Here is a 12026-nt window from a genome sequence, read left to right on the forward strand (position 1 = left end):
TTTCTGAGATGATTTATTAATGAAGAAATGCCTTTAACCTTCAACTCTCAGAGGCAGACACACATATTTGGAAATGAGTGATAAAGTTGATACTTTCTGTAGAAAATTTAAGTTGTGGAGCAGAAATGTATAAATCCTAGAACTGTTCATAAATGTAGATGAACATGTATAGACATACCAGGCCGAAGAAAATCATGTAAAAACTATTGTTCTGTACCCATTGAAAATCACTTAATCATGCTGGAAAAGAATTTTAAAAAGTTTTTCCTTGCTGACAAAAACTTGGTAACACGTTATGTGCGGGTTAGGGATCCATTCTAAAATAATCCTGAAGGCTATCCAACTGCCTAAGAACATATCTTGATGGACTTCATGGCACATGGTGAAATCAGAAGAGAATTTAGTATTTATTGCTCTTTGAATTTTTGGCAGGAATGGATGTTAGTGTTCTGCACTAAACACAAAGGAATTTCATATGCTATTGCCATTTTCAACATCCTGACTTTGCGAAACTGGGTTTTCTGTCTTGGACAGTTTGAAGACAAAATATAGGTCTTAGCCAAACGTAGAAAAAGAACTCACAGTGTCTATTTGTAACATTAAACTCTCCTTTGAAAAACTTTGCTCTGCAAGACAGGCCCAAAGAAGTCACAATAATTACGAAACTTGTTTTCTTTTAATTACTGAAAAGTTCATTACCTATATTGTTTTTAATTTAGAATTGAAAACTTAATTATATTTTTTTTTTTAAGTTAATATTGAAAAGCCAATAAGAAATGCATTGTGCAGTACTAATACAGTCCTGCTTATAACTGCTTTGTGTCAGTGGAACCACGATTTTTTTAAATGTCAGAATGAATTTTGCTTTGCTTTCTTTCAGTAAATTTATCAATTTCTGACTCATAGTTTTTATTGTTATGCTCACACCCACCATTTAATGCCCCCCCCCCCCTACAAAGGGGTGCACACCACAGGTTGAGAAACACTGGGCTGAATTGAGAATGGATAATCCACTAAAAAGATTGACATTTACCTGTACTGGCTGAGAATATCTTTGCTGTGGAGTAGTTGCAGAAAGTGAAGACTGGGATGTGGAATGAATAGGAGATGTAGGGCTTCCATGTTTCAGCTGCTCAATCTGTTCTTCCCTGAAAAATAAAGCATTTTATACTTTATTTAGTCAGCTTTATTGTACATAAATCTCATATTTACTGCTATAGCATTTGTAATGATATACACATACATTTGTGAAAATCACACAACCCAGAAAGTATGACCCACATGGATTCAGACTTAGAGCATATTTAGAACACTGTATAAGTGATAAATGATACAGATAAATAGGTCCAGCAGCATCCTCCCTAGTGTGATTAGTAACACAGTAACATCAATGGGAATGCTTGCTGTCTTGCAGAATATCATTGATGAAACGTGCTCTGGTTATCAGTCAGTTGAGCATCCTACTTGTCATCTTCGGGTGTTGTTTTCATCTCCAGTTCATTCTTTCCCAGTCACTGGCCTGCAGAAACCTCTGTTGCCTCTGGAAGAGATGTCATGGCCCGTGTGTTGAATCCTGGGGCTGCCTCTCTATTCTGCCTGCCACCTCTGCTACTTTTGCATCAGAACATTCCTGAAGTATATGTTTGCTAATGCCACAATTCATACAGAGCTTATTAGAAACTACTGACTGATAAGACTGTCATGTGTTCTTATTTCCACTGCCTCTTTGATGACCAAATTCCAGAACGCATTTGTGCACCACAATGCTTTTATCCATTGGGGATGTGGAGTGCTGTGCTCTGCCACAGCAGACTTGTCATTATGGCTAAGGCCAAGGCAAATGCTCCTCACATTTTCTGAACAGTGCTGCAACAAGTATCATTGCATACCACACTTGGTACTGATGCTGTAGATGCTAGGTGCAAATAGCCCTATGATCTTTGAGTGACACAAATATAGTCTTGATTTTAACTGTTGAATGGAAATGGTTTTAATGTCCAATAGTGAACATTATAAATTTACCAATTATGGCAGAACAACACATCAGCATGCCATGTTAACAATTTGACGCAGTTTGTGAAAGCACATCAAGAGAAATGTCTCAACAAGGGTGATCTAGTCAGCTTCAACATTGTCTCTCTTCACATGGGAACCACTAAAAGATTACATGGCTTTACTAGTGAGCCACTTTTTCAAGAATGGCTACTCAGGATCACAAAAAAGATGAGCTCTCCAGTCCAGCAAGAAGGTGAATGAAAACAATCCAGAAGAAAAAACTGAGTACCTGGGATTCCTTTTGTATCTGGGGCCACTCAAAATACTGTCAGGAAAATGGAGAAGCACAAAATAAAAACTATTTTCCAATCAACGGTTAAAATAAAAAATATGCTTGGGTCATTCAAATGCAAGCTAGGTCTACAATCATGTGGCATCTATGGCATCAGTTACGAATGTGGTGTGTTGTATATTGACCCTTCGCAGCAAGGCACCTCACATTACTATTCAGAACATGTGAGGAACATCACAGGTTGTCCTTTGCTGAAACAAGAAGAGCATAAGCCTTTGTAGCTGGGCAGAAGATTGCTCTGACATGAGGTTTCCATGAGATCCTGCCTAATTTTGTTGAAATATTGCCAGCATACGGGAGGAATGCCGTGGACTTGAACCACTCCTTCTCCTATTGATTTTATAGTTTAGTTTAGTTATGTCATGTTCTGTGGATAATTTTCATGATTATTTTATTGATATGATGTGGAACAAGTCAGATTACAAGATTCATGTCAAAGCAATCTTCCACCCACCTACAAAGAATTGTGCTCTTCTTGATTCAGCTGGCAGCTGTGGCCGAGCGGTTCTAGGTGCTTCAGTCTGGAACTGCGCTGCTCCTACGGCCGCAGGTTTGAATCCTGCCTCGGGCTTGGATGTGTGTGTGATGTCCTTAGGTTAGTTAGGTTTAAGTAGTTCTAAGTCTAGGGGACTGATGACCTCAGATGTTAAATCCCGTAGTGCTTAGAGCCATTTGAATCCTCTTGGTTCAGCAAAAGATGACCTGGGATAGTGAAGGGCTGCTATCTACAGAATACCTTGCAAGTTTGGTAAAGCCTACACTGGTCAGTCAATGCACACAGTTAGTTAAAGGCAGATTGAACATGACTACCACAATCACTTTTTGTAGCCCAATAAGCCAGCGACAGCTGAACATTGTATCTCCAAAAGATATTCAACTGGACAAGGTATGGGATCTGGTTATTTCTTTAATATCTTCAGAAAGAAAACGTTTTGTGACTAAAAACACATATAGTGACAGTTAATTTTGTTGTTGTTGTTGTGGTCTTCAGTCCAGAGACTGGTTTGATGCAGCTCTCCATGCTACTCTATCCTGTGCAAACTTCTTCATCTCCCAGTAATTACTGCAACCTACATCCTTCTGAATCTGTTTAGTGTATTCATCTCTTGGTCTCCCTCTACGATTTTTACCCTCCACACTGCCCTCCGATACTAAATTGGTAATCCCTTGATGACTCAGAGTATGTCCTACCAACCGATCCCTTCTTCTAGTCAAGTTGTGCCACAAATTTCTCATCTCCCCAATTCTAGTCAATACCTCCTCATTAGTTATGTGATCTACCCATCTAATCTTCAGCATTCTGCTGAAGCACCACATTTTGAAAGCTTCTATTCTCTTTTTGTCTAAACTATTTATCGTACATGTTTCACTTCCATACATGGCTACACTCCATACAAACACTTTCAGAAACGACTTCCTGACGCTTTAAATCTATACTCGATGTTAACAAATTTCTCTTCTTCAGAAACGCTTTCCTTGCCATTGCCTGTCTAAATTTTATATCCTCTCTACTTTGACCATCATCAGTTATTTTGCTCCCCAAATAGCAAAACTCATTTACTACTTTAAGCGTCTCATTTCCTAATCTAATACCCTCAGCATCACCCGATTTAATTCGACTACATTCCATTATACTCATTTTGCTTTTGTTGATGTTCATCTTATATCCTCCTTTCAAGACACTGTCCATTCCATTCAGCTGATCTTCCAGGTCCTTTGCTGTCTCTGACAGAATTACAATGTCATCGGCAAACCTCAAAGTTTTTATTTCTTCTCCATGGATTTTAATTCCTACTCTGAATTTTTCTTTTGTTTCCTTTACTGATTGCTCAATATACAGATTCAACAACATCGGGGATAGGCTACAACCCTGTCTCACTCCCTTCCCAACCAATGCTTCCCTTATATGCCCCATGACTCTTATAACTGCCATCTGGTTTCTGTACAAATTGTAAATAGCATTTCGCTCCCTGAATTTTACCTTTGCCACCTTCTGAATTTGAAAGAGAGTATTCCAGTCAACATTGTCAAAAGCTTTCTCTAAGTCTACAAATGCTAGAAATGTAGGTTTGCCTTTCCTTACTCTATTTTCTAAGATAAGTCATAAGGTCAGTATTGCCTCACGTGTTCCAACATTTCTACGGAATCCAAACTGATCTTCCCCAAGATCGGCTTCTACCAGTTTTTTCATTTGTCTGTAAAGAATTCGTGTTAGTATTTTGCAGCTGTGACTTATTAAACTGATAGTTCGGTAATTTTCACATCTGTCAACATCTGCTTTCTTTGGGATTAGAATTATTATATTCTTCTTGAAGTCTGAGGGTATTTCGCCTGCCTCATACATCTTGCTCACCCGGTGGTAGAGTTTTGTCATGGCTGGCTCTCCCAAGGCTGTCAGTAGTTGTCTACTCCCAGGGCCTTGTTTCGATGCAGGCCTTTCAGTGCTCTGTCAAACTCTTCACACAGTATCATATCTCCCATTTCATCTTCATCTACATCCTATTCCATTTCCATAATATTGTTCTCAAGTACATTGCCATTGTATAGACGCTCTATATATTCCTACCACCTTTCTGCTTTCCCTTCTTTGCTTAGAACTGGGTTTCCATTTGAGCTCTTGATATTAATACAAGTGGTTCTCTTTTCTCCAAAGGTCTCTTTAATTTTCCTGTAGGCAGTATCTATCTTACTCCTACTGAAATAAACCTGTACATCCTTACATTTGTCCTCCAGCCATCCCTGGTTAGCCATTTTGCACTTCCTGTCGATCTAATTTTTGAGACATTTGTATTCCTTCTTGCCTGCTTCATTTACTGCATTTTTATATTTTCTCCTTTCATCAATTAAATTCAATATTTCTTCTGCTACCCAAGGATTTCTACTAGACCTCGTCTTTTTACCTACTTGATCCTCTGCTGCCTTCAACACTTCATCCCTCAAAGCTACCTATTCTTCTTCTACTATATTTCTTTCCCCCATTCCTGTCAATTGTTCCCTTATGCTCTCCCTGAAACTCCTTACAACCTCTGGTTTAGTCAGTTCATCCAGGTCACATCTCCTTAAATTCCCACCTTTTTTCAGTTTCTCCAGTTTTAATCTGCAGTTCATAACCAATAGTTTGTGATCAGAGTCCACATCTGCCCCTGGAAATGTCTTACAATTTAAAACCTGGTTCCTAAATCTTTGTCTTACCATTATATATTCTATGTGATACCTTCTAGTATCTCCAGGCTTCTTCCATGTATACAACCTTCTTTCAGGATTCTTGAACCAAGTGTTAACTATGATTAAGTTATGCTCTGTGCAAAATTCTACCAGGCGGCTTCCTCTTTCATTTCTTACCACCAATTCATATTCACCTACCACGTTTCCTTCTCTCCCTTTTTCTACTATAGAATTCCAGTCACCCGTGACTATTAAATTTTCGTCTGCCTTCATTGTCTGAATAATTTCTTTAATCTCATCTTACATTTCATCAATTTCTTCATCATCTACAGAGCTAGTTGGCATATAAATTTGTACTAATGTAGTAGGCATGGGCTTTGTGTCTATCTTGGCCACAATAATGCGTTCACTATGCTGTTTGTAGTAGCTTACCCACACACCTATTTTTTTTATTCATTATTAAACCTACTCCTGCATTACCCCTATTTGATTTTGTATTTATAACCCTGTATTCACCTGACCAAAAGTCTTGTTCATCCTGCCACCAAACTTCACTAATTCCCACTATATCTAACTTTAACCTATCCATTGCCCTTTTTAAATATTCTAACCTACCTGCCCGATTAAGGGATCTGACATTCCACGCTTTGACCCGTAGAATGCCAGTTTTCTTTCTCCTGATAACAACGTCCTCCTGAGTAGACCCTGCATGGAGATCCGAATGGGGGGACTATTTTACCTCCGGAATATTTTACCCAAGAGGACGCCATCATCAATTAACCATACAGTAAAGCTGCATGCCCTTGGGAAAAATTATGGCTGTAATTGCCCCTTGCTTTCAGCCGTTTACAGTACCAGCACAGCAAGGCCATTTTGATTAGTGTTACAAAGCCAGATCAGTCAATCATCCAGACTGTTGCCCCTGCAACTACTGAAAAGGCTGCTGCCCCTCTTCAGGAACCACATGTTTGTCTGGCCCCTCAACAGATACCCTTCCATTGTGGTTGCACCTATGGTACGGCTATCTGTATCACTGAGGCACGCAAGCCTCCCCACCAATGGTAAGGTTCATGGTTCATTATTAATTTGAAATCTGATATTTTAGCTCTTTGAGCCCACTTGCCAACAGGCAGCACGCATGTAGTATCACCATTATGCACGTGCCTGTGCATCATAGATGGAGCACTATTTGAAAAGGGTGTGAAATACGAAAGTGGTCACTGATGTAGCAGCTGCCTTTCCGCATTTTCCTGTGCAACAATTTTTGATGTAATGTTAGCAATCCGAATTAGCATCTCCAGTGCAAAACACTCACCTGAAGATGGCTGAATGGTTACCAGCTGAAATATTGTGGAAAGAAGTCAATGTTATCCAGCTGCAATCCCAAAACTTCATGAACTACTCTTTATGTCGGGAAAATTTCAAGAATCACTCAACAAAGTACATACACGTGTACTGTACTTTACTGTTTCTTCCCTCACCATTCACATATGAAGTGTGAGAATAATGGCTGCTTAAATGCTTCTGTGCATGTTCTGATTAGTTCAATCTTGTCTAAACAGTCCCTACAGGAGGAGCACGTCAGGAGCTGTAGTAAGTTTCTAGATTACTGTTTCTCAAAACTGTGTAAGTTGGTTTTTGCAGGACAGTTGACATTTATCTTTGAGTGTCTCCAAGTTCAGGTTTTTCAGTATTTCTATGACACTTTCACATGGGTCAGATAAATCTGTGACCATTCACGTTGCCTTTAAGCGCTGCTGTGAGAAGTGACCTTATGAAAGTCCAATGCATTGCAGTATTATCTTTGAAGAAAACTGTCTGATATCTAAACTACACATACTTATTTAGGTGCTTGTCTACCACTCAATACTTGCACTTTATGGTTAGTGGTTATCGTTGCTCTTTCCAGTGTTTGTATGATTGCCAGGATTTTACAGCAGGTAGCAGAAGATATACAGCAGCAAAAAGTAGTACATATCTAGCTGATTGTATAAAGTTAAATTTAGCCCAAGTAAACACAAATAGATTGCTACCGTTTAAAAACAGTTCTTAATTAATGTGCTTTCTAATAGCTGCTTCCCTATGTTAATACCTACATTTACCTGTTCCATATTCCTATATACTCTCTCCAACACTGTGACACTACAGATGAAAGTATCTGAAGCAAAGGATTTCATATGGACAAGGGCTGTATTAGAAATACTTTAGTATAATGCTTTTCCTAGTAGTAATGTTACTTGGAGGAGAATAATCATTAATACGACACAATTACTTGCTATTATATACTAACTTAGGTACAAGATTCCACACCGCTCATGGTCTTTATCTGAATCAACTTGTAAAGTAGTATGCGAGTAATGAAATCATAAAAGTAGCCAATGAGTTAGGCGTAGCAAAAATCGATAGCTCTGAGTAAATACCACTTAGATTTAGGGAAAACTTTTTTAGAGGTAGCAAAGAAGGGCCGATACTAACAGGTTTGCCTAGATTCACACTGGATGACCGGATTAAAGATAAGAATAACATAATAAATGTCGGTAACACTAGAGAGAAATATAGCACTAACGACGATTGTTCCCATAAAAAAATTACTCACCAGCTTTGTCTCTCAAGATAGGTTATCTCAATATTAAAAGCATAAGTGGAAAACATGTAATTTTAAATGAATTTGCAAATGAGAACTTTTTTGATGCATTACACTTAAGTGAGCACTGGTGTAAAGGAAACGAAATATCTCTTCATGTACTAGAATAACTAGATGATTTCCACTTAGCAAACCGCTTTAGCAGAGAGCAGCATATTCATGGGGGTGTATCAATTTAAATTAAGGAAGAATTAATAAATTGTAGTAATGAACTAGATCTAGGATTTCTGTGCAGTGAGATACATTTTGAAGCCACAGATGTATATCTGAATCATTTCAAAATTGCTATTGTATCTCTTTATTGATCACCAGACGGAAGTCCACTAATATTTTTAGGAAAACTTTAGACTTTACTAAATTTCCTTGTAAGTCCTCAGTGGAAGAAATATAGTACAGTGATTGGTGGTGACATCAATGCCGCATTTGATGTAAACAAAGACGCGCACACCATAAATGAATTTAAAAACCTGTCACGACAATTCAACTTCATTTTTACGAACTGCAAACCCACAAAACAGTCCACTTGCCTCGACAACATACTTACAAATGTTAATAGAGAGTTACTGTCTTCAGATGTAGCTGTCTTTGATTTCTCGGACCATGACACAGTTTGGGTAAAAATAGGAGCAGATAGGCCTAATATGGACTATAAGGAGTTTAAAGAGACTGAAATAGTCATCACAAGACCAATAACGCAAGAAAAATTGTCTAATTTCATAGTCTCACTCGGTAATTATGACTGGTCACATATGTTTACCAATAATGCCCAGGGCTCTGCCAATACATTGTTTGATAGATTTTTTCATTCTTTCTTAAATATATTCGAGACCAACTGCCCTCAATACAAATGTAAAGTTAATCCTAAAAGTAACAGTAATAGTCATAGGGATAAGAATCCATGGTATACCCCTCAATTAGCCAATATGAAAAGGAGTTGTTGTTGTATAGAGATTCTTACAGACTTCAGAAAACTGATATGGTTAAACAAAGGTACTAAGAGCACGAAAGGAATATAAGTATACTTTAAATGAGGCCAAAAAACAACATAACCTAGTCAGCATTGAGTCATCAAAAAATAAATGCAAAAAAGCATGGACTATAATAAATTCAGTGGCCAAAAGCAAGCAGAAAGCTAAGGTACAAATTTCAGCAGATGAATTTAATAACTACTATATAAAATCTGTTAACCAAATTAGGGAACGCATTGGGAGGCCGCAAAAAACTGTAGCTGATCTCATTAAATATCATAATGTAGACTACACCCTGAAAGACAGATTCCTTTTAACCGAGGTGACACCAGATATTGTTTTAACTATTGTAAATAATTTTAGGCCCTCTGATAGTGAAGATATATATGGTATTTCTTGCAATATGTTAAAAAAGATAATTGGGTACATAGTATATCCTCTTACTAAATGTATAAACAGATGTCTAATTGAAGGAATATTCCCAGATGTATTAAAATTATCTAGGGTAGTGCCCATTTACAAGAAAAGATGCAAAATTGCCCATCTGGCTATCACCCAATATCTCTGACATGTAATAACATTATTACTGCAGTACAATTTGGCTTTAGGAAGGGCAAATCCACAGTCCATGCCATTGACTCCCTGATTAAAAAAGTGCTTAATGCTTATGAAGGAAAAAATTTTGCTCAGGCTACCTTTTGTGATCTTAGCAAAGCCTTCGATTGTGTGGAACATATTTCACTCCTCAACAAACTACACTCCTGGAAATTGAAATAAGAACACCGTGAATTCATTGTCCCAGGAAGGGGAAACTTTATTGACACATTCCTGGGGTCAGATACATCACATGATCACACTGACAGAACAACAGGCACATAGACACAGGCAACAGAGCATGCACAATGTCGGCACTAGTACAGTGTATATCCACCTTTCGCAGCAATGCAGGCTGCTATTCTCCCATGGAGACGATCGTAGAGATGCTGGATGTAGTCCTGTGGAACGGCTTGCCATGCCATTGCCACCTGGCGCCTCAGTTGGACCAGCGTTCGTGCTGGACGTGCAGACCGCGTGAGACGACGCTTCATCCAGCCCCAAACATGCTCAATGGGGGACAGATCCGGAGATCTTGCTGGCCAGGGTAGTTGACTTACACCTTCTAGAGCACGTTGGGTGGCACGGGATACATGCGGACGTGCATTGTCCTGTTGGAACAGCAAGTTCCCTTGACGGTCTAGGAATGGTAGAACGATGGGTTCGATGATGGTTTGGATGTACCGTGCACTATTCAGTGTCCCCTCGACGATCACCAGTGGTGTACGGCCAGTGTAGGAGATCGCTCCCCACACCATGATGCCGGGTGTTGGCCCTGTGTGCCTCGGTCGTATGCAGTCCTGATTGTGGCGCTCACCTGCACGGCGCCAAACACGCATACGACCATCATTGGCACCAAGGCAGAAGCGACTCTCATCGCTGAAGACGACACGTCTCCATTCGTCCCTCCATTCACGCCTGTCGCGACACCACTGGAGGCGGGCTGCACGATGTTGGGGCGTGAGCAGAAGATGGCCTAACGGTGTGCGGGACCGTAGCCCAGCTTCATGGAGACGGTTGCGAATGGTCCTCGCCGATACCCCAGGAGCAACAGTGTCCCTAATTTGCTGGGAAGTGGCGGTGCGGTCCCCTACGGCATTGCGTAGGATCCTACGGTCTTGGTGTGCATCCGTGCGTCGCTGCGGTCCGGTCCCAGGTCGACGGGCACGTGCACCTTCCGCCGACCACTGGCGACAACATCAATGTACTGTGGAGACCTCACACCCCACGTGTTGAGCAATTCGGCGGTACGTCCACCCGGCCTCCCGCATGCCCACTATACGCCCTCGCTCAAAGTCCGTCAACTGCACATACGGTTCACGTCCACGCTGTCGCGGCATGCTACCAGTGTTAAAGACTGCGATGGAGCTCCGTATGCCAAGGCAAACTGGCTGACACTGACGGCAGCGGTGCACAAATGCTGCGCAGCTAGCGCCATTCGACGGCCAACACCGCGGTTCCTGGTGTGTCCGCTGTGCCGTGCATGTGATCATTGCTTGTACAGCCCTCTCGCAGTGTCCGGAGCAAGTATGGTGGGTCTGACACACCGGTGTCAATGTGTTCTTTTTTCCATTTCCAGGAGTGTAGTTTATTACGGAATCACAAACAGTGATGTTGACAACATCTTCCAATCTTTCCTCAGCAACTGTAAACAAATTGTTTGTATTGGTAAACATGGATCACAGCTAGCTGAAGTTAAGTGTGGTGTGCCACAAGGCTCAGTATTAGGACCTCTGCTATTTATCCTAATGACAAATGATCTACCATCTTACATAAATACTCACTCCATTCTCTATGCAGATGATACCACTTTTTTCAATATCAGCTCAGACATGGATATGCTCCAAACTATGGCAAATGACACAATATCACAAGTATCAGTCCGGTTTCGAGCTAATGCGTTCTTGCTTGATGAGAGTAAAACTCAAAAGATTGTATTTAGTTTAAGAGTTCTGCCAGAAGCAGACTTCATGGATAGTTTTAAGTTCTTAGGTATTGTTATAGATAGTAAATTGACTTGGGAGCCACATATTAAATACATTAGCACAAGGCTGTCTAGAGGGGTGTATTTGTTAAGAAATTAAAAAAAAACCATGTACCTGCGGCCTATGTAAGATGATCAGCCTACTTTTTTTTCTTTTTTTTTCAAAGCATTATATCTTATGGGTTTTTAATATGGGGCAATAGCTCACACCTTCAGGACATTTTGGTACTTCAGAAGAAATTAATTCGAATTATCACAAACAATGAAACTGGCCCACTGCAAACAACTGTTTATAAACTTAAAAACATTAACTGTTATAAACTT

The 12026-nt window shown here is 40.0% G+C and overlaps 1 protein-coding gene across 6 annotated transcripts in view; it reads right to left on the bottom strand.

The window, feature by feature from the left end:
- Window positions 1–12026, bottom strand: part of LOC126191567 (zip homologous protein 2-like) — a 137108-nt gene that overhangs the window by 112616 nt on the left and 12466 nt on the right. For all 6 annotated transcript variants that reach the window (XM_049932486.1, XM_049932485.1, XM_049932484.1 and 3 more), the window contains exon 5: window positions 1034–1148. In XM_049932486.1, the coding sequence (XP_049788443.1) occupies window positions 1034–1148 (115 nt within the window). The remainder of the gene's footprint in view (window positions 1–1033; window positions 1149–12026) is intronic.

The sequence above is a fragment of the Schistocerca cancellata genome, chromosome 6 (assembly GCF_023864275.1).
Source record: "Schistocerca cancellata isolate TAMUIC-IGC-003103 chromosome 6, iqSchCanc2.1, whole genome shotgun sequence".
NCBI lineage: Eukaryota > Metazoa > Arthropoda > Insecta > Orthoptera > Acrididae > Schistocerca > Schistocerca cancellata.